Source organism: Ranitomeya variabilis, chromosome 1, assembly GCF_051348905.1.
Source record: "Ranitomeya variabilis isolate aRanVar5 chromosome 1, aRanVar5.hap1, whole genome shotgun sequence".
NCBI classification, from domain to species: Eukaryota; Metazoa; Chordata; class Amphibia; order Anura; family Dendrobatidae; genus Ranitomeya; species Ranitomeya variabilis.
Window position 1 is genome coordinate 8922176 of NC_135232.1, and position 24599 is coordinate 8946774.

A 24599-nucleotide genomic window follows, 5' to 3' on the forward strand; every position below is an offset into this window, starting at 1 on the left:
TGATGTATTATTGAAAGGAAGCCATTTCCAGGACCCAATGGGAAAAGACTACCAGTCCACATGGGAATCTTTCCAATGACATCTATTACTTACAGTTAGAAGAGTCAGAACCAACCCGACATTAATGTCTTTCCAGAATCACGATTATCCCTGTGACCATATGGTTATTATAATGTCCACCTTCCCTTACAACTGGAAATATCTAATAGTATCAGGAAGACTGTGTGATCTTTTCAGGAAACCAGAACATCCAGGTGAAAGCTAAAGGCTCCTGCCACCACTAGGGGCGCTCTCTGCTGATGGATTTACTATATTAACAAGTTTATGGTGAATCTATCGCTAGATTTCACAATACGAGCTGCTTACATAATTATATAGATCTTAGACCTGGTAAAACTGCTGTACTTACTTTGAGTATCTAAGTAACAATGGCTGTATAGTTCTGATATTAAGATGATCATTCTAAAAGAACTCATGATTCCGAGTGCATTGTGTCTCCACCCATCCAATCTGACTGACAGCACTTCAGTCTCCGCTTATCCAATCTGACTGACAGCACTTCGGTCTCCGACCACCTAATCTGACTGACAGCACTTCAGTCTCCACCCATCCAATCTGACTGACAGAACTTCAGTCTCCGCCCATCCAATCTGACTGACAGCACTTCAGTCTCCGCTTATCCAATCTGACTGACAGTACTTCAGTCTCCGCCCACCTAATGTGACTGACAGCACTTCAGTCTCCACCCATCCAATCTGACTGACAGCACTTCAGTCTCCGCCCACCTAATCTGACTGACAGCACTTCAGTCTCCGCCCACCTAATCTGACTGACAGAACATCAGTCTCCACCCATCCAATGTGACTGACAGCACTTCAGTCTCCGCTTATCCAATCTGACTGACAGCACTTCGGTCTCCGCCCACCTAATCTGACTGACAGTACTTCAGTCTCCGCCCACCTAATGTGACTGACAGCACTTCAGTCTCCACCCATCCAATCTGACTGACAGCACTTCAGTCTCCGCCCACCTAATCTGACTGACAGCACTTCAGTCTCCGCCCACCTAGTCTGACTGACAGAACATCAGTCTCCACCCACCTAATGTGACTGACAGCACTTCAGTCTCCACCCATCCAATCTGACTGACAGCACTTCAGTCTCCGCCCACCTAATCTGACTGACAGAACTTCAGTCTCCACCCACCAAGCGTTATATTACAGCTAGTTATTCTCCTCCCACTTAGCATTACATTATTACTATTATTTCTGCCCAACATGTCTGACATGTCTTACAGCAGATTCTTACCTACACTAAATGAAGGCATTGCTGAGAGAGGTCCACACTCACCCAGGAATTCAGACATCAGCCTAAGAGCGGTATTCACATTGGTTAGGAACCCATCAGTCCTATGAGACCACCTTGACGTTGGTTGATGGGCAGATATTATTTGGCCAAATTTTGTGCAAAGCGTCTCTTTTTTTTATAATATTCAAAAGCCGTTTTGCTATTCATATATTCATGAATTTCACATTTTCACATTAACATGCTTTAGCAGGATAGAGTCCAACTTTTTTTGTATATTGTATAAGGAGGTAGCTGCTCCGGGTATGCACTTATTCAGACTATTTTGGATGTGCCAGGCAGTTCTTTGTTGTGTCAACAAGTCTGACTGACAACTTATTTTGAGCAGTGTGAGATCACAGCAGCAGCAAGGAAAAGAGACAATGAGGTACTGTCCATCGGTGGATGGGGTAGAAAATGAGTAAATCTATCATAAATGAGTACACATCATTCTGATGTTGATTTTAAAGCAAATATTAGAGATCTGTGTAATGAATGATGCAGTTTGCATTGTGAAATCCTGCAATAGCTTTATAATTTCCGGCTCAGAGAGCTCCCCCTTGTGGCAACAGCAGGAAAGCAGAATTGCATTATGGCAAACTGTGGATGTGTGAAGATATTGGCATTTGGGGCTGTTCACCTACTTGTGTCTGAGGTGCACACATTATGTTTTAGGCACAATGCGCTCAGTGGCCATTCTGGGCTTAGGTTCTTGGGATCTGAGAGGGGAGTAGAGATAATGAAAGAGGAACAAAGAAAACAGGATAAGGAAAAAAAAGAAGACAAGAGACAAGAAAGAAACGAGAGGCAATAAGGAAAAGACGATTAGATGGAGATGAAAAGAAGAGAGACATAGAATAAAAGGGAAGGCAAGGCTGAGGAGACAAGGGGAAGACGAGAGGAGACAAGGGGAAAGTGAGGGGAGACAAGAGGAAGATGAGAGGAGACAAGAGGAAGATGAGAGGAGAAAATGAGAGGAGTCAAGAGGAAGAGGAGAAGAGACAAAGGGAAAATGAGAGGAGACAAGGGGAAGATGAGAGGAGACAAGGCGAAGACGAGTGGAGACAAGGCGAAGCCGAGAGGAGACAAGGGGAAAGAGAGAGAAGACAAAAGAAAGACGAGAGGAGACAAGGGGAAGATGAGAGAAGACAAGAGGAAGATGAGAGGAGACAAGGGGAAGATGAGAGGAGACAAACGGAAGATGAGAGGAGACAAGGGGAAGTCGAGAGGAGACAAGGGGAAGATGAGAGGAGACAAATGGAAGATGAGAGGAGACAAGGGGAAGATGAGACGAGACAAAGGGAAGATGAGAGGAGACAAGGGGAAGATGAGAGGAGACAAGGGGAAGATGAGAGGAGACAAACGGAAGATGAGAGGAGACAAGGGGAAGACGAGACGAGACAAAGGGAAGATGAGAGGAGACAAGGGGAAGATGAGAGGAGACAAGAGGAAGTCGAGAGGAGACAAGGGGAAGATGAGAGAAGACAAACGGAAGATGAGAGGAGACAAGGGGAAGATGAGATGAGACAAAGGGAAGATGAGAGGAGACAAGGGGAAGATGAGAGGAGACAAGGGGAAGACGAGACGAGACAAAGGAAAGATGAGAGGAAACAAGGGGAAGATGAGAGGAGACAAGGGGAAGTCGAGAGGAGACAAAGGGAAGACGAGAGGAGACAAGGGGAAGACAAGGAGACAAGGGGAAGACAAGGAGACAAGGGGAAGACGAGAGGGGACAAGGGGAAGATGAGAGAAGACAAGGGGAAGATGAGAGGAGACAAGGGGAAGTCGAGAGGAGACAAGGGGAAGTCGAGAGGAGACAAAGGGAAGACGAGAGGAGACAAAGGGAAGACGAGAGGAGACAAGAGGAAGACAAGAGGAGACAAAGGGAAGACAAGAGTAAACAAGGAGAAAACAAGAGGAGACAAAGGGAAGACAAGAACAGACAAGCAAAAGTTGAGGGGACAAGGCAAAGACAATTGGGAACAATGGAAAAAAGGGGAGACAATGGGAAGAAAAGAGGGGGCAAGGAATAGTCAGACGAGACAAGGAGAACATGAAAGTAGGCAAGGAGAAGAAAAAGGGACAAGCAGAATGGGTTTTAGAGTAATGAGCACAGCTCTGGAGTATAATACAGTCTATAACTCCGTAACACCATTCACAGTCCTTTCTCTTACAGCTTAATAAGTGCTACAGCATATGATGTCAAGCATTTGATAATGTAACCCCCTGGTCAGACTATCACCCTGGATAAAATACAGAACGTCTCATTATTCGCTGGGATTCTTTACGTATCACTGGCTGGCTAATCCTAGTAGACTATATTGTCCATCTGGTGGTTGCTTGTCTGCCGCCTTCTGATCATGATATGGAAACCCAACAGTAGAGTATGATGCATCTGGACCAGGTACCTGGAATCAAAAATATAAGTTATTATGTGTCTGCAGCAGGAGACTGAGTTTCACTCCTGAAATTCCATCCATGTCAGGATGAGGCACAACTCTGACAAACAGATGATGGATGATCCCAGCAGAGATCTGGGAAGCAACAACTCCTATCAATGGATCACGAGCTTGGGGTGCAGATTCACAATGCCTGGTACCATGTAGTAAAGGCAGGATGGGGGCAAGGAAGGAATCAAAACCCAGAATCAATGCCTGATTCATCGTTTATCTGCAATAGGGTCCAAAGGGCATAATTAGAGGTGCTAGACACTCCAAATTAACAACTCACACTTATCCTATCTAACGGTCTTTTACCGCCTTAAAATATAGAGAGATTCCAGCAATAGTTTTTTTTTATAAAAATTACAATTTATTGATAAACATTATTAAAAATATACATAGAAAACAGAGCAGGAGGAAAATTAAAAAACAGGGTGGGAATAAACATCCCAAGACAGGATGTGTATAAGTCAACAATAAGGCTGAGCCTCTAATGCGTTTTAAGGTAAAGTCCACGTCAATTTAATGGCAAAAAATCCTAAAATAATATACCAGGACATAACACGGACACCCAACTACAGCTTAAAATGGATCCCAGATACCAGAATCCACCCTGGTCACAGCTCCTGCTCTCAGATTCCCTTAACTTACTGCTTGTGTGCTGGACCTTAGAGGGTGAGATGTGACATAGGGGTGTGCCGTACCCTAGTGTTCACACCTGGTCATAATGGTGACCAAGATAACCCTGTAGCTAGTTTATGACTGCAGGTCTGAGAACTTACTGGATTCCTATTAGGTGCAAAATGCCCATTTTTATTGACTGCTCTACAGAGAAAGACGTCCGCTCCTAGAGGTCCGGACTGGTTTATTTTCGAGGGTTACCAAACAGTATTCTGGTAAATATGGGCTCCCAATTGTTTAACTTGCCTCCATCCCGCTCACATCATTTTCCACCTCCTCTCGAGATCATCAATGTGGCTTAGATTTGGGGTTTGTACACCTTGTAACCATCTGAAGATGATGTAACCCTGCTGAGATCTTACCCCCATCCGGACATCAGAGATCTCCTGGTAGAAGTGTCCAGATGGTGGGAGCTGTGCTTGGTCTTCACTGGCCGGTGGATGACTGACCGGAGGGAGGATGGTGACTTCATTATTCTCAGGCTTCATCTTTCAAGAGCAACAGAAAAATACCAATGAGACTCCATAGAACTGAGTGACACAGAGCAAGACTCTAAAGGACACGGACACCAACTGGGCACTTTATTTTTACTTGAATTTAGGTACTTTTGTATAAAAATATAATTTCACAATTGAGTTTCATCAAAATATTTTCACTTTTTGCCTTATATGATGTCTATTATTGGTTGAAGAACGAGTAAATCAAGCCTCTGTCAGTGAGATTGTTCTGACGAGAGGGTTTACAACTTTAATCTTCTCAGCTGGTTTATGACCACAAAGTACAGCTCATCTTCATGTAGTCATTAATCAGCTGACAGGAGCCAAGAAGAAGGACGATAATGGTCATATTATCTCCCGTCAGCACAAGCTCCCTGTTGGTACTCGGCCACCTCAGTCTGGAGTCACCATTACACAGCACGACACAAAAAAATCTCAATTAACTAAATGAGTTTTAGAAAAAACTACACGCGGTTGAAAAAAACATAAATTGCCCTTCATGTTTAGAAAACCTTAGAAAGAAGTACATGTGCAGCGCCACATCCTGGGCCTAGTCAAGAGTGGTGGAGGACAAGAAGGTGGCTAGCATTAAGTGTGAGCAGTTCCTCCTGCCTGCTATCACTTGCCCCTGGCAGCACGCAGTCTGAACATAGGCCACAATGATATGGGCCTGGTGCCTACACCTTCATTGGATCCGGCACAGTGACCACCTACAGTTTACATGTCCTGGTAGATGAAGCTGTGGTGCTCACTGCGGCTCCCCCGATAGTCCTCCCGATCATCGATATTCTACAAACAGACCAGTAAAGTGTGAATGGTCACTACTAAAGAAAGGGCCCCACTAGCTGTCAGCCAGAGCTGGTCTATCCATGCACCATTCCTTGACAGCTGGAAGCATCAGAGGAATCTACAAGAGTTCCTCCTAGGTTTCCAGAACATTTGGCCCCTCAGGCTATGTGCTCTTGGATTTCGCTTTGTCCTCAGAAGATGTTTCTTCTCTGAGTTTTTGTTTTCTGAGGTGATTTCGGGGACATTTTTTGTGGGTCAGTGTTTGCAGCCTTTAGATTGCCTAGTATGGATTCTAGCGGGAGACGGCTCAGAAAGTGCCATGAACTTTTTTCCCAAAAGGCATTTTTCAAAACCTGAATTGCAAAAAAACATTGAAAAGACTGAATGCATGACCAGCAAAATGGTTTTACAGTAGAAATGAAATAGAAATCGTCTGTTGGTGCTTAGAAGGCAGGAGGCCGTGGCTTCTCGGGGCTGACAGAGTCAGGCTCATCTCTTCTATCTACCGGGAAGATATCTAGAATGTTCTTGTTCTGCTCTGACAGGACATTGTGGTGACGTCCTGTTCACATGGCCACGCTGAGGACTCACATGAAGAAGGTATTGAAGAAGAAGGTATTGGATCGCTTGTAGGGAACTTACTTTCACTGTGCCCTCATCTTTTCCCCCGAGTCTTCTCCAACCTGCAATCATTTTGAAAATATTGAATATCAGGCAAACGAAATTATCTGGTCACCGGCTACATATATATATATATATATATATATACACTGTATATGGGCAAATGTCTTACATAGGAAGTAGTGAGAATATTTCCACAGGAGAAAAGCAGCGAAAAGAAGCAGGAGGAACAGGAAGATGGCTACTGGAACAAAGATGGCGACCCTGAGGGAGAAGAAGACACATGATAAGGAATATACTGAAATGTATGTAGACTGTACGGGCAAAAGTGTGCAATGCGTATCACAAGGATATGAGCTTGTCCAGAATAATGCGGATTTATAGAGAGTTGTTTTCTTCCATAACCAGTGACTGTGCTGTGCCATCAGAAGAAGACTGCCCCAATGACATCATCATCATCATCATCACAAACCTCCAGTTCTCCCAATACCATGGGAGACTTCTGAACCTAAAGGGAATCTATCAGCAGGTTTATATTATGTAATCCAAGAAAGCGCATTGTACGGCAAGTGAGGCTGATTCCAGGGATGTGTCACTTACTAGGATGTGTGCTGTTGTTTCAGTACAATCAGTGTTTTACCAGGGGAAGATTAGGACTACAGGACTAGGTGTAATGTGCAGGCAGTCCAGCCCCGTCCCCACCACTGATTGGCAGTTTGCTGACAATGTACACAGGAAGCTGCCAATCATGGGTGTGGGCGGGGTTATACAGGCTCAGCATTTGAGCACTGCTACATTTACCTCAAGCATCCCAGTAAGTGACACATTGCTGAAATAAGGGTCTCTACCCGGCATCATGCTGCTTACAAATTCCATAGCAAAAACCTGCTGATGGATTCCCTGTAACAAGAAGAATGATGCTCTGGTAGCCACACTGTGAAAAGGAATAGCGCGCCATCTGTAACACGAGATAGCTGGTTGTGATCTGCACTAAACCTGGGGTAAGTTTATTTTCCAAACTATCATTTCTCCTCCACTCTGCCAATTCCTGTTCCTATATCCGCTCTGAAGAGGCCGTGCCGAAGGGAAGTCATAAACGTTCCATAGAAGAACGTCACCAGAAGTATAGTGATAATCTGTCCCTATATTGTGGAGATACACATCATTCCCTTCGGTGTCGTCCGGCAGAGTCGGGACGTTCTGGCATCCAGGGACAGTAGGAGAGGCCGGCCCGCCATACATCTCTTCATGCCCGTCACCTTGATTTTTCCTGAAGTCCACTTTTCTGTGGGATTCTGGGTCTGCAGAGAACATTCTACACCAATTCTTGGACTTCTATTATTGGCTTCTATTAGGCAGCTGGAAACAAAATCTCTTCATTGCCCTGATAAAGGTGAAGTTCTTCTTAAAGTCATCTGCCTCATCACGGGACTTTACCAATGTTTCTGCATGTAGGGTTACTCCATAACCAGCAGATGGTTTATGTTATGCACAGGTCCATGTGCCGCCATCTTTAAGGAGAACTCTGGTTTCTGAGACACACAACAGTCAAAAACTGGATCTCCAGCAAGATTCTTGGAGAGAAAATGACTCCTGTTGTCTGCCTGTCATCTGATCACTCTCACCCAAATCTAGGAAACATTAAAAGTTATTACCTATCCAAAATGTAAATAGGTGCCGAAGTCTGGGACCCCCACCAATCCTGAGAATAGTCTCGGAAATGCCACTCATGCCATCGCTCCATTCACTGTCCATGGGACTGTATTCAGTTATCTCCAGCAGCCCCATAGAGAATGGATAGAGCGCATTTGAGAGCCCAGTCCTCTGGATTTGTAGTGGTCCCTGTGAGCGAACCCCACGGATCCTCAATGGCTTACAATGTAATCTGTATCTGTGAGAGTGAGGAATGGAAAACAGCCATAATGACTTGTGATGAGCATGTCGAGCATCTTGTCCTGCCTATCATGCTTTGACTCAATGGTTTTTGTCTCACTTCTTCCCAATACTTGTCCATTGCGACAGTGGTTGAGCCAAACTGCTCCTGGTGCACCTGACTCTGCCTACTGCTGTCTATGGATGTACCTCCTGTGACTTGTCCTACACCCATATCTACTCCCAACTACAACAAACTCCTCCTGACTGCATGCAGGTCTACTCCCGACTACTTCCAACTACTCCAGACAACATACAGGTATACTCCCAACTACAACAAACTCCTCCTGACTGCATACAGGTCTACTTCCGACTACTTCCAACTACTCCAGACAACATACAGGTCTACTCCCAACTACTTCCAACTACTCCCAACTACTCCAGACAACATACAGGTCTACTCCCAACTACAACAAACTCCTCCTGACTGCATACAGGTCTACTCCCGACTACTTCCAACTACTCCAGACAACATACAGGTCTACTCCCAACTACAACAAACTCCTCCTGACTGCATACAGGTCTATTCCCGACTACTTCCATCTACTCCAGACAACATACAGGTCTACTCCCAACTACAACAAACTCCTCCTGACTGCATACAGGTCTACTCCCGACTACTTCCAACTACTCCAGACAACATACAGGTCTACTCCCAACTACAACAAACTCCTCCTGACTGCATGCAGGTCTACTCCCGACTACTTCCATCTACTCCAGACAACATACAGGTCTACTCCCAACTACAACAAACTCCTCCTGACTGCATACAGGTCTATTCCCGACTACTTCCAACTACTCCAGACAGCATACAGGTCTGCTCCCAACTACAACAAACTCCTCCTGACTGCATACAGGTCTATTCCAGACTACTTCCAACTACTCCAGACAACATACAGGTCTACTCCCAACTACAACAAACTCCTCCTGACTGCATGCAGGTCTACTCCCGACTACTTCCATCTACTCCAGACAACTTACAGGTCTACTCCCAACTACAACAAACTCCTCCTGACTGCATGCAGGTCTACTCCCGACTACTTCCATCTACTCCAGACAACATACAGGTCTACTCCCAACTACAACAAACTCCTCCTGACTGCATGCAGGTCTACTCCCGACTACTTCCATCTACTCCAGACAACTTACAGGTCTACTCCCAACTACAACAAACTCCTCCTGACTGCATACAGGTCTATTCCAGACTACTTCCAACTACTCCAGACAACATACAGGTCTACTCCCAACTACAACAAACTCCTCCTGACTGCATACAGGTCTACTCCCGACTACTTCCAACTACTCCAGACAACATACAGGTCTACTCCCAACTACAACAAACTCCTCCTGACTGCATGCAGGTCTACTCCCGACTACTTCCATCTACTCCAGACAACTTACAGGTCTACTCCCAACTACAACAAACTCCTCCTGACTGCATGCAGGTCTACTCCCGACTACTTCCATCTACTCCAGACAACATACAGGTCTACTCCCAACTACAACAAACTCCTCCTGACTGCATACAGGTCTATTCCCGACTACTTCCAACTACTCCAGACAGCATACAGGTCTGCTCCCAACTACAACAAACTCCTCCTGACTGCATACAGGTCTATTCCAGACTACTTCCAACTACTCCAGACAACACACAGGTCTACTCCCAACTACAACAAACTCCTCCTGACTGCATACAGGTCTATTCCCGACTACTTCCATCTACTCCAGACAACATACAGGTCTATTCCCGACTACAACAAACTCCTCCTGACTGCATGCAGGTCTTTTCCCGACTACTTCCATCTACTCCAGACAACATACAGGTCTACTCCCAACTACAACAAACTCCTCCTGACTGCATACAGGTCTACTCCCGACTACTTCCAACTACTCCAGACAGCATACAGGTCTACTCCCAACTACAACAAACTCCTCCTGACTGCATACAGGTCTATTCCCGACTACTTCCAACTACTCCAGACAGCATACAGGTCTGCTCCCAACTACAACAAACTCCTCCTGACTGCATGCAGGTCTATTCCCGACTACTTCAATCTACTCCAGACAACATACAGGTCTACTCCCAACTACAACAAACTCCTCCTGACGGTATGCAGGTCTATTCCTGACTACTTCCAACTACTCCAGACAACATACAGGTCTACTCCCAACTACAACAAACTCCTCCTGACGGTATGCAGGTCTATTCCCGACTACTCCCAACTACTCCAGACAACATACAGGTCTATTCCTAACTACAACAAACTCCTCCTGACTGCATACAGGTCTATTCCCGACTACTTCCATCTACTCCAGACAACATACAGGTCTATTCCCAACTACAACAAACTCCTCCTGACTGCATACAGGTCTATTCCCAACTACTTCCATCTACTCCAGACAACATACAGGTCTATTCCTGACTACAACAAACTCCTCCTGACTGCATGCAGGTCTATTCCCGACTACTTCCAACTACTCCAGACAACATACAGGTCTATTCCCGACTACTTCCAACTACTCCAGACAACATACAGGTCTATTCCCGACTACTTCCAACTACTCCAGACAACATACAGGTCTACTCCCAACTACAACAAACTCCTCCTGACTGCATGCAGGTCTATTCCCGACTACTTCCATCTACTCCAGACAACATACAGGTCTATTCCCGACTACTTCCAACTACTCCAGACAACATACAGGTCTACTCCCAACTACAACAAACTCCTCCTGACTGCATACAGGTCTATTCCCGACTACTTCAATCTACTCCAGACAACATACAGGTCTATTCCTGACTACTTCCAACTACTCCAGACAACATACAGGTCTACTCCCAACTACAACAAACTCCTCCTGACGGTATGCAGGTCTATTCCCGACTGCTCCCAACTACTCCAGACAGCAAAGAGGTCTATTCCTAACTACAACAAACTCCTCCTGACTGCATACAGGTCTATTCCCGACTACTTCCATCTACTCCAGACAACATACAGGTCTATTCCCAACTACAACAAACTCCTCCTGACTGCATACAGGTCTATTCCCAACTACTTCCATCTACTCCAGACAACATACAGGTCTATTCCTGACTACAACAAACTCCTCCTGACTGCATGCAGGTCTATTCCCGACTACTTCCAACTACTCCAGACAACATACAGGTCTATTCCCGACTACTTCCAACTACTCCAGACAACATACAGGTCTATTCCCGACTACTTCCAACTACTCCAGACAACATACAGGTCTACTCCCAACTACAACAAACTCCTCCTGACTGCATACAGGTCTATTCCCGACTACTTCCATCTACTCCAGACAACATACAGGTCTATTCCTGACTACTTCCAACTACTCCAGACAACATACAGGTCTACTCCCAACTACAACAAACTCCTCCTGACTGCATGCAGGTCTATTCCCGACTACTTCCATCTACCCCAGACAACATACAGGTCTATTCCCGATTACTCCCAACTACTCGAGACAACATACAGGTCTACTCCCAACTACTTCCAACTACTCCAGACAACATACAGGTCTACTCCCAACTACAACAAACTCCTCCTGACTGCATGCAGGTCTATTCCCGACTACAACAAACTCCTCCTGACGGTATGCAGGTCTATTCCCGATTACTCCCAACTACTCCAGACAACATACAGGTCTATTCCCAACTACTTCCATCTACTCCAGACAACATACAGGTCTATTCCCAACTGCTTCCAACTACTCCAAACAGCATACAGGTCTATTCCCAACTACAACAAACTCCTCCTGACTGCATACAGGTCTATTCCCGACTACTTCCAACTACTCCAGACAACATACAGGTCTATTCCCGACTACTTCCAACTACTCCAGACAACATACAGGTCTATTCCCGACTACTTCCAACTACTTCCAACTACTCCAGACAGCATACAGGTCTGCTCCCGACTACTTCCAACTACATACAGGTATAATCCAAACTACTCTCGACTAATCCCAACTACACACAGGTCTGCTCCTGACTACTCCCAACTATTCTCAACTATGTACAGGTATGCTCCTGACTACTCCCAACTATTCTCAACTATGTACAGGTATGCTCCTGACTACTCCCAACTATTCTCAAGTACATGAAGGTCTGCTCCCGACTACTCGGTCGCAAATACTTCCAACTATTCCCAACTACATATAGGTCTGCTTCCAACTACATACAGACTTACAGATCTGCTCCCGACTACCCCCAACTATCCCCAACTACCTACAGGTCTACACCCGACTACTCCCAACTACAAACAAATCTACTCCCAACTACATACTGTCACAATCCATGTTTGGATTCATACATCCATTACTTAAAAAACCATCCCTCGACCAAAAACTGTGCCACTAACTATAGATCTGTCTCTAATCTTCCTTTCATCTCCAAACTCCTGGAACGCCTGGTCCACACCCGTCTTACCCGCTATCTCTCAAATATCTGGTTTCCGCTCTTTGCACTCTACTAAAACTGCCCTCACTAAAGCCTCTAATGACCTACTAACAGCTAAATCTAATGGTCACTACTCCATGCTAATTCTCTTGGATCTCTCCGCAGCATTCGACACTGTGGATCATCAGCTCCTCCTCACTATGCTCCGCTCCATCGGCATCAAGGACACCGTTCTCTCCTGGTTCTCCTCCTATCTCTCTGACCGATCCTTCACTGTATGTTTTGCTGGTTCCTCCTCCTCTCCCCTTCCCCTAAAGGTACCGTCACACTTAGCGACGCTGCAGCGATAGCGACAACGATGCCGATCGCTGCAGCGTCGCTGTTTGATCGCTGGAGAGCTGTCACACAGACCGCTCTCCAGCGACCAACGATGCCGAGGTCCCCGGGTAACCAGGGTAAACATCGGGTTGCTAAGCGCAGGGCCGCGCTTAGTAACCCGATGTTTACCCTGGTTACCAGCGTAAAATGTAAAAAAAAAAAACCAGTACATACTCACCTTCGCGTCCCCTGGCGTCCGCTTCCTGCACTGTGTGAGCGCCGGCCCTAACAGCAGAGCGGTGACGTCACCGCTGTGCTGTACTTTCACTTTCACTTTACGGCGCTCAGTCAGTGTGGGAAGCGGACGCCGGGGGACGCGAAGATGAGTATGTACTGTTTGTTTTTTTTACATTTTACACTGGTAACCAGGGTAAACATCGGGTTACTAAGCGTGGCCCTGCGCTTAGTAACCCGATGTTTACCCTGGTTACCAGTGTAAAACATCGCTGGTATCGTTGCTTTTGGTGTCAAACACGACGATACACGCCGGTCTGACGACCAAATAAAGTTCTGAACTTTGTTCAACGACCAGCGACATCACAGCAGGATCCTGATCGCTGCTGCGTGTCAAACTAAACGATATCGCTAGCCAGGACGCTGCAACGTCACGGATCGCTAGCGATATCGTTTAGTGTGAAGGTACCTTTACTGTTGGGGTTCCTCAAGGATCAGTCCTAGGCCCCCTCCTCTTCTCTTTGTATACTTCCCCTATTGGACAAACAATCAGTAGATTTGGGTTCCAGTACCATCTCTATGCTGATGACACCCAATTATACACCTCTTCTTCTGCTTTCACTCCAACCTTCTTAGAAAACACCAGTGATTGTCTTACTGTCTCTAACACCATGTCCTCCCTCTATCTGAAACCGAACCTGTCAAAAACTGAACTCCTCGTGTTCTCTCCCTCTACTAACCTACCTTTGCCTGACATTGCCATCTCCGTGTGCGGTTCCACCATTACTTCAAAGCAACATGCCCACTGCCTTGGAGTCATCCTTGATTCCGAGCTTTCATTCACCCCCCACATCCGATCACTGGCTCGCTCTTCTTATCCGATTCTCAAAAACATTTCTAGAATTCGACCTTTTCTTACTTTCAACTCTGCAAAAACTCTTACTGTCTCACTTATTCATTCTCGTCTGGACTATTGTAACTGTCTACTAATCGGCCTCCGTCTTACCAAACTCTCCCCGCTCCAATCTGTCCTGAATGCTGCTGCCAGGATCATATTCCTCACCAACCGTTACACCGATGCCTCTACCTTGTGCCAGTCATTACACTGGCTACCCATCCACTCCAGAATCCAGTGCAAAACTACTACCCTCATCCACAAAGCACTCCATGGCTCAGCACCCTACATCTCCTCTCTGGTCTCAGTCTACCACCCTACCCGTGCCCTCCGCTCCGCTAATGACCTCAGGTTAGCATCCTCAATAATCAGAACCTCCCACTCCCGTCTCCAAGACTTTACACGTGCTGCGCCGATTCTTTGGAATGCACTACCTAGGTTAATACGATTAATCCCCAATCCCCACAGTTTTAAGCGTGCCCTAAAAACGCATTTGTTCAGACTGGCCTACCGCCTCAACGCATTAACCTAACCCTGTGTGGCCCATTCAAAAAACTTCAACCATAATCAGGTTCCTCGCATCATGTTCTCATACACGTTATGCAGTTAATAGCCCTCTGTGTCTGTACTGTTACATACTTAGGCTGATAACTGGTTCATGCAGCTTTACATGAACACCCGAGCCTTACACTATGGCTGGTCCAAATAACTAAAGCAATTGTTACCATCCACCTCTCGTGTCTCCCCTTTGTCCTCATAGATTGTAAGCTTGCGAGCAGCAGGGCCCTCATTCTTCTTGGTATCAGTTTTGATTGGTGTTTATTGTTATGCTGTAATGTCTATTGTCTGTATAAGTCCCCTCTACAATGTAAAGCGCTGCGGAATATGTTGGCGCTATTTAAATAAAAAAATATTATTTATTATTATTATTATTATTATTATTACAGCAGCTCTGATTTTACTCTGTTTTAAATATAGCATTTTCCTTTCAGGACCAGTGGGGGTTAATATCAGTCCCCCCCAGATGGCTATGAGCTGTAACTGCAGTGTGGCTAGGTCAGCTGATGTGGGTGGTGACCACTCCCACCATCCTGTAACTGGTCACCTGATACATCAGCTGACTGTCGGTGATAGAGCAATCTCCAGTGACCAAGCCTGGAGGAAGGAGCTCGCTGGCTGCTGTGGTGTATCTGCTGGTTTCGTGAGCTTGTGATCCTGGTGTCTTTATTCTGCTGTGCGGTGCACTGCAGCAGAGGAAGTTGAAGCTAAGTTGTGTTTTTACCCCGTCCCTTTTGTGTTTGTAACTGTTCCGTGTGTGGCATTATCTGCAGTGGTGAGGCTAGCGCCCGTTGCCGACCAGTGCACTAGCCAGAACAGTATTAGGTGACAGCGAGAGATGAGGTTCCTGACAGCAGTGGGGGAAGGACCCACTTAGGGAGTTAGGGGAGTGCAGAGACTGGCTCAGGTGGTGACCATCCCCCATTTCCCTATCAGTAGGGCTTTCCTCACCCCATTTCCATCCCGTTGTTAGTGTGTTGTGCCATCTGCTGACTGAATCCCCGTTGGGTCAGGTCACATGGTAACACATATAGGTCTACTCCCGACTACATACAGGTCTACTCCCAACTACTCCAGACAACATACAGGTCTACTCCCAAGTACTCCCAACTACTCACGACTACATACAGGTCTACTCCCAACTACTCCAGACAACATACAGGTCTACTCCCGACTACTCCCAACTACATACAAGTCTACTCCCGACTACTCCCAACTACATACAGGTCTAGTCCCGAATACTCCAGACTACATACAGGTCTGGTCCAGACTACTCCAGACAACATACAGGTCTGGTCCCGACTACTCCCAACTACATACAGGTCTGGTCCCAACTACTCCCGACTACATATAGGTCTACTCCCGACTACTCCCGACTACATACAGGTCTACTCCCAACTACTCCCAACTACATACAGGTCTACTCCCGACTACTCCAGACTATATACAGGTCTACTCCCAACTACATACAGGTCTACTCCCGACTACTCCTGACTACATACAGGTCTACTCCCAACTACTCCCAACTACATACAGGTCTACTCCCGACTACTGCAGACTACATACAGGTCTACTCCCAACTACTCCCAACTACATACAGGTCTACTCCCGACTACTCCAGACTACATACAGGTCTACTCCCAACTACTCCCAACTACATACAGGTCTACTCTCGACTACTCCAGACAACATACAGGTCTACTCCCAACTACGTACAGGTCTACTCCCGACTACTCCAGACTACATACAGGTCTACTTCCAACTACATACAGGTCTACTCCCGACTACTCCAGACTACATACAGGTCTACTCCCAACTACTCCCAACTACGTACAGGTCTACTCCCGGCTACTCCAGACTACATACAGGTCTACTTCCAACTACATACAGGTCTACTCCTGGCTACTCCAGACAACATACAGGTCTACTCCCAACTACGTACGGGTCTACTCTCGACTACTCCAGTGTCATGATTCTCAATGGCGAGAGAACATAGCCCAGCATATATGAGAACTAGCTCTTGGAAGATGGAAACTATACTGACCATGAACTAAACCTGCCGCACAACTAGAAGTGGCCGGGTAGCATGCCTACGTTTTTTTATCCCTAGATGCCCAGCGCCAGCCGGAGAACTACCTAATCCTAGCAGAGGAAAAGACAGTCCTGGCTCACCTCTAGAGAAATTTTCCCAAAAGGCAGACAGAGGCCCCCACATATATTGGCGGTGATTTAAGATGAAATGACAAACGTAGTATGAAAATAGGTTTAGCAAAATCGAGGTCCGCTTACTAGATAGCATGAAGACAGAAAGGGCACTTTCATGGTCAGCAGAAAACCCTATCAAAACACCATCCAGAAATTACTTTAAGACTCTAGCATTAACTCATAACACCAGAGTGGCAATTTCCGCTCACAAGAGCTTTCCAGACACAGTAACGAAACAGCAGCTGTGAACAGGAACAAAATGCAAAAACACACAAGGACAAAAGTCCAACTTAGCTGGGAGTTGTCTAGTAGCAGGAACATGCACAGAAAGGCTACTGATTACATTGTTGACCGGCATGAAACTGACAGAGGAGCAAGGTTATATAGCGACTCCCACATCCTGATAGGAGCAGGTGAACAGAGGGGATGATGCACACAAGTTAAATTCCACAAGTGGCCACCGGGGGAGCCCAGAATCCAATTTCACAACAGTACCCCCCCCTCAAGGAGGGGGCACCGAACCCTCACCAGAACCACCAGGGCGATCAGGATGAGCCCTATGAAAGGCACGGACAAGATCGGAGGCATGAACATCAGAGGCAGTGACCCAAGAATTATCCTCCTGACCGTATCCCTTCCATTTGACCAGATACTGGAGTTTCCGTCTGGAAACACGAGAGTCCAAGATCTTTTCCACAACGTACTCCAACTCACCCTCAACCAACACCGGAGCAGGAGGCTCAACGGAAGGCACAGCTGGTACCTCATACCTGCGCAACAATGACCGATGAAAAACATTATGAATCGAAAAGGATGCAGGGAGGTCCAAACGGAAGGACACAGGGTTAAGAATCTCCAATATCTTGTACGGGCCGATGAACCGAGGCTTAAACTTAGGAGAAGAAACCCTCATAGGGACAAAACGAGAAGACAACCACACCAAGTCCCCAACACAAAGCCGAGGACCAACACGACGACGGCGGTTGGCAAAAAGCTGAGTCTTCTCCTGGGACAACTTCAAATTGTCCACCACCTGCCCCCAAATCTGATGCAACCTCTCCACCACAGCATCCACTCCAGGACAATCCGAAGATTCCACTTGACCGGAGGAAAATCGAGGATGAAACCCCGAATTACAGAAAAACGGGGACACCAAGGTGGCAGAGCTGGCCCGATTATTGAGGGCGAACTCCGCCAAAGGCAAAAAAGCAACCCAATCATCCTGATCCGCAGACACAAAACACCTCAAATATGTCTCCAAGGTCTGATTAGTCCGCTCGGTCTGGCCATTAGTCTGAGGATGGAAAGCAGACGAAAAAGACAAATCTATGCCCATCCTAGCACAGAATGCCCGCCAAAATCTAGACACGAATTGGGTCCCTCTGTCAGAAACGATATTCTCCGGAATACCATGCAAACGAACAACATTTTGAAAAAACAGAGGAACCAACTCGGAAGAAGAAGGCAACTTAGGCAAGGGAACCAGATGGACCATCTTAGAGAAACGGTCACACACCACCCAGATGACAGACATCTTCTGAGAAACAGGCAGATCCGAAATAAAATCCATCGAGATGTGCGTCCAAGGCCTCTTCGGGATAGGCAAGGGTAACAACAATCCACTAGCCCGAGAACAACAAGGCTTGGCCCGAGCACAAACGTCACAAGACTGCACAAAGCCTCGCACATCTCGTGACAGGGAAGGCCACCAGAAGGACCTTGCCACCAAATCCCTGGTACCAAAGATTCCAGGATGACCTGCCAACGCAGAAGAATGAACCTCAGAGATGACTCTACTGGTCCAATCATCAGGAACAAACAGTCTACCAGGTGGGCAACGATCAGGTCTATCCACCTGAAACTCCTGCAAGGCCCGCCGCAGGTCTGGAGAAACGGCAGACAATATCACTCCATCTTTAAGGATACCTGTGGCCTCAGAATTACCAGGGGAGTCAGGCTCAAAACTCCTAGAAAGGGCATCCGCCTTAACATTCTTAGAACCCGGTAGGTAAGACACCACAAAATTAAACCGAGAGAAAAACAACGACCAGCGCGCTTGTCTAGGATTCAGGCGCCTGGCAGACTCAAGGTAAATTAAATTTTTGTGGTCAGTCAATACCACCACCTGATGTCTGGCCCCCTCAAGCCAGTGACGCCACTCCTCAAAAGCCCACTTCATGGCCAAAAGCTCCCGATTCCCAATATCATAATTCTGCTCGGCGGGCGAAAATTTACGGGAAAAAAAAGCACAAGGTCTCATCACGGAGCAGTCGGAACTTCTCTGCGACAACACCGCCCCAGCTCCGATTTCAGAAGCGTCGACCTCAACCTGAAAAGGAAGAGCAACATCAGGCTGACGCAACACTGGGGCGGAAGAAAAGCGGCACTTGAGCTCCCGAAAGGCCTCCACAGCATCAGGGGACCAATCAGCAACATCAGCACCCTTCTGTTATGACCCCAATGGCGAGGGTCTCAGAGGAACGTGGAAGTCTGCAGAATACAAAAATCCAGCTCATAGGGCAGTGGTAACTGGGTTGACCATATATCTACTCCTAACGCCAACACTAGAAGTAGCCGGGGATCATTCCTACGTTGATTCTAGATGACACGCGCCAGCCGGAGAATCTAGCTACCCCTAGTAGAGGAAAACAAAGACCTTTCTTGCCTCCAGAGAAGGGGACCCCAAAGCTGGATAGAAGCCCCCCACAAATAATGACGGTGAGGTAAGAGGAAATGACAAACACAGAAATGAACCAGGTTTAGCACAGAGAGGCCCGCTTACTGATAGCAGAATAAAGAAAGGTAACTTATATGGTCAACAAAAACCCTATCAAAATCCACACTGGAAATTCAAGAACCCCCGAACCGTCTAACGGTCCGGGGGGAGAACACCAGCCCCCTAGAGCTGCCAGCAAAGGTCAGGATATAGATTTGGAACAAGCTGGACAAAAATACAAAACCAAAACAAATAGCAAAAAGCAAAAGGCAGACTTAGCTGATATAACTGGAACCAGGATCAGTAGACAAGAGCACAGCAGACTAGCTCTGATAACTACGTTGCCAGGCATTGAACTGAAGGTCCAGGGAGCTTATATAGCAACACCCCTAACTAACGACCCAGGTGCGGATAAAAGGAATGACAGAAAAACCAGAGTCAAAAAACTAGTAACCACTAGAGGGAGCAAAAAGCAAATTCACAACAGTACCCCCCCCTTAGTGAGGGGTCACCGAACCCTCACCACGACCACCAGGGTGATCAGGATGAGCGGCATGAAAGGCACGAACTAAATCGGCCGCATGAACATCAGAGGCGACCACCCAGGAATTATCCTCCTGACCATAGCCCTTCCACTTGACCAGGTACTGAAGCCTCCGCCTGGAGAGGCGAGAATCCAAGATCTTCTCCACCACGTACTCCAACTCGCCCTCAACCAACACCGGAGCAGGAGGCTCAGCAGAAGGAACTACAGGCACAATGTACCGCCGCAACAAGGACCTATGAAATACATTGTGAATAGCAAACGACACAGGAAGATCCAGACGAAAAGATACAGGATTAAGGATTTCCAATATCTTGTAAGGCCCAATAAAACGAGGTTTAAATTTGGGAGAGGAGACCTTCATAGGAACAAAGCGGGAAGAAAGCCATACCAAATCCCCAACGCGTAGTCGGGGACCCACACCGCGGCGGCGGTTGGCAAAGCGCTGAGCCTTCTCCTGTGACAACTTCAAGTTGTCCACCACATGATTCCAGATCCGCTGCAACCTATCCACCACAGAATCCACCCCAGGACAGTCAGAAGGCTCCACATGACCCGAAGAAAAGCGAGGATGGAAACCAGAGTTGCAGAAAAAAGGCGAAACCAAGGTGGCGGAACTAGCCCGATTATTAAGGGCAAACTCAGCCAACGGCAAGAATGTCACCCAATCGTCCTGATCAGCAGAGACAAAACACCTCAAATAAGCCTCCAAAGTCTGATTGGTTCGCTCCGTCTGTCCATTAGTCTGAGGATGGAAAGCAGACGAAAACGACAAATCAATGCCCATCCTACTACAAAAGGATCGCCAGAACCTGGAAACGAACTGGGATCCTCTGTCTGACACAATATTCTCAGGGATGCCGTGCAAACGAACCACGTTCTGGAAAAACACAGGAACCAGATCGGAAGAGGAAGGCAGCTTAGGCAAAGGAACCAAATGGACCATCTTGGAGAAGCGATCACATATCACCCAGCTAACGGACATGCCCTGAGATAGCGGAAGATCAGAAATGAAATCCATGGAGATATGTGTCCAAGGTCTCTTCGGGACAGGCAAGGGCAAGAGCAAACCGCTGGCACGAGAACAGCAAGGCTTAGCTCGAGCACAAGTCCCACAGGACTGCACAAATGACCGCACATCCCTTGACAAGGAAGGCCACCAAAAGGACCTGGCCACCAGATCTCTGGTGCCAAAAATTCCCGGGTGACCTGCCAACACCGAGGAATGAACCTCGGAAATGACTCTGCTGGTCCACTTATCCGGGACAAACAGTCTGTCAGGTGGACAAGACTCAGGCCTATCAGCCTGAAATCTCTGCAACACACGTCGCAGATCCGGAGAAATAGCTGACAAGATAACTCCATCTTTGAGAATACCAACAGGATCAGCGACTCCAGGAGCATCAGGCACAAAGCTCCTAGAAAGAGCATCGGCCTTCACATTCTTTGAACCTGGTAAATACGAGACAACAAAATCAAAGCGGGAGAAAAACAATGACCAGCGGGCCTGTCTCGGATTAAGGCGTTTAGCAGACTCGAGATACATCAGATTTTTGTGATCAGTCAAGACCACCACGCGATGCTTAGCACCCTCGAGCCAATGACGCCACTCCTCAAATGCCCATTTCATGGCCAACAACTCCCGATTGCCCACATCATAATTTCGCTCGGCAGGCGAAAACTTCCTAGAGAAAAAGGCACAAGGTTTCATAACAGAGCAACCAGGGCCTCTCTGCGACAAAACGGCCCCTGCCCCAATCTCCGAAGCATCCACCTCAACCTGAAAGGGAAGTGAGACGTCAGGCTGGCACAAAACAGGCGCCGAAGTAAACCGGCGTTTCAACTCCTGGAAAGCCTCCACGGCAGCAGGAGCCCAGTTAGCTACATCGGAGCCCTTCTTGGTCATATCCGTCAAAGGTTTCACAATGCTAGAAAAATTAGCGATAAAACGACGGTAGAAGTTAGCGAAGCCCAAGAACTTCTGAAGACTCTTAACTGACGAGGGCTGAGTCCAATCAAGAATAGCTCGGACCTTGACTGGGTCCATCTCCACAGCAGAAGGGGAAAAAATGAACCCCAAAAAGGGAACCTTCTGCACACCAAAGAGACACTTTGAGCCCTTGACAAACAAAGAATTTTCACGCAAAATTTTAAAGACCAACCTGACCTGCTCCACATGCGAATCCCAATTATCAGAAAAAACCAAAATATCATCCAGATAAACAATCAAAAATTTATCCAGATACTTCCGGAAAATGTCATGCATAAAGGACTGAAAAACTGAAGGCGCATTGGAGAGCCCAAAAGGCATCACCAAGTACTCAAAATGACCTTCGGGCGTATTGAATGCGGTTTTCCATTCATCACCTTGCTTAATGCACACAAGGTTGTACGCACCACGAAGGTCTATCTTGGTGAACCACTTGGCACCCTTAATCCGGGCAAACAAGTCAGACAACAGCGGTAAAGGATACTGAAATTTGACAGTGATCTTATTTAAAAGTCGATAATCAATACAAGGTCTCAAAGATCCGTCCTTTTTTGCCACAAAAAAGAATCCCGCACCAAGAGGGGAAGAAGACGGACGAATATGTCCTTTCTCCAGAGACTCCTTGATATATGAACGCATAGCGGTATGTTCAGGTACCGACAGATTAAACAGTCTTCCCTTAGGAAATTTACTGCCTGGGATCAAATCTATAGCACAGTCACAGTCCCTATGAGGAGGCAGTGCACTGGACTCAGACTCACTGAAGACATCCTGATAATCAGACAAATACTCCGGAACTTCCGAAGGCGTAGAAGAAGCCATAGACACAGGCAGGGAATCCCCATGAATACCACGACAGCCCCAACTTGAGACTGACATAGCCTTCCAGTCCAGGACTGGATTATGGGTCTGTAACCATGGCAGCCCTAAAACAACCAAATCATGCATTTTATGTAAAACCAGGAAACGTATCACCTCGCGGTGTTCAGGAGTCATGCACATGGTAACCTGTGTCCAATACTGCGGTTTATTTGCTGCCAGTGGTGAAGCATCAATACCCCTAAGAGGAATAGGATTTTCTAATGGTTCAAGAGTAAAACCACAGCGCTTAGCAAATGAGAGATCCATGAGACTCAGGGCAGCACCTGAATCTACAAACGCCATGACAGGATAAGATGACAGTGAGCAAATCAAAGTTACAGACAGAATAAATTTAGGTTGCAAATTACCAACGGTGACAGGACTAACAACCTTAGCTATACGTTTAGAGCATGCTGAGATAACATGTGTAGAATCACCACAGTAGTAGCACAAGCCATTCCGGCGTCTATGAATTTTCCGCTCATTTCTAGTCAGGATTCTATCACATTGCATTAAATCAGGTGTCTGTTCAGACAACACCATGAGGGAATTTGCGGTTTTTCTATCACATTGCACCGAATTAGGTGTCTGTTCAGACAACACCATGAGGGAATTTGCGGTTTTGCGCTCCCGCAACCGCCGGTCAATTTGAATAGCCAGTGCCATAGTATCATTCAGACCTGTGGGAATGGGAAAACCCACCATAACATTCTTAATGGCTTCAGAAAGGCCATTTCTAAAATTAGCGGCCAGTGCACACTCGTTCCAATGTGTCAGCACGGACCATTTCCGAAATTTTTGGCAATACACTTCAGCCTCGTCCTGCCCCTGAGACATAGCCAGCAAGGCCTTTTCTGCCTGAATCTCAAGATTGGGTTCCTCATAAAGTAAACCGAGCGCCAGAAAAAACGCATCAAGATCAGCCAATGCCGGATCTCCTGGCGCCAGCGAAAAAGCCCAATCCTGAGGGTCGCCCCGTAAGAACGAAATAACAATTTTTACTTGCTGAGCAGAATCTCCAGATGAACAGGGTCTCAGGGACAAAAACAATTTACAATTATTCACGAAATTCCTAAACTTAAACCTGTCTCCGGAAAACAGTTCAGGAATCGGTATTTTAGGTTCTGACCTAGGATTTCTGATAACATAGTCTTGTATGCCCTGCACACGAGTAGCCAGCTGGTCCACACTTGTAATCAAGGTCTGGACATTCATGTCTGCAGCAAGCATAGCCACTCTGAGGTAAAGGGGAAGAAGAAAAAAAAAAACTCAGAATCTTCTTTCTTATAATCCCTCTTCTGCAATGCATTAAACATTTAATACTGGCCTGGCAAACTGTTATGACCCCAATGGCGAGGGTCTCAGAGGAACGTGGAAGTCTGCAGAATACAAAAATCCAGCTCATAGGGCAGTGGTAACTGGGTTGACCATATATCTACTCCTAACGCCAACACTAGAAGTAGCCGGGGATCATTCCTACGTTGATTCTAGATGACACGCGCCAGCCGGAGAATCTAGCTACCCCTAGTAGAGGAAAACAAAGACCTT

At 46.7% G+C, this 24599-nt stretch overlaps 1 protein-coding gene across 1 annotated transcript in view; it reads right to left on the minus strand.

Annotated features, from left to right (window-relative positions):
- Window positions 1–3090: 3090 nt before the first annotated feature.
- Window positions 3091–24599, minus strand: part of LOC143793648 (uncharacterized) — a 134783-nt gene continuing 113274 nt past the window's right edge. Inside the window, exons 7-10 of the mRNA XM_077280708.1 lie at window positions 6545–6636; window positions 6394–6434; window positions 4828–4953; window positions 3091–3751 (exon numbers count right to left, since the gene is read on the minus strand). Of these exons, the coding sequence (XP_077136823.1) occupies window positions 3635–3751; window positions 4828–4953; window positions 6394–6434; window positions 6545–6636 (376 nt within the window). The 3' untranslated portion in view covers window positions 3091–3634. The remainder of the gene's footprint in view (window positions 3752–4827; window positions 4954–6393; window positions 6435–6544; window positions 6637–24599) is intronic.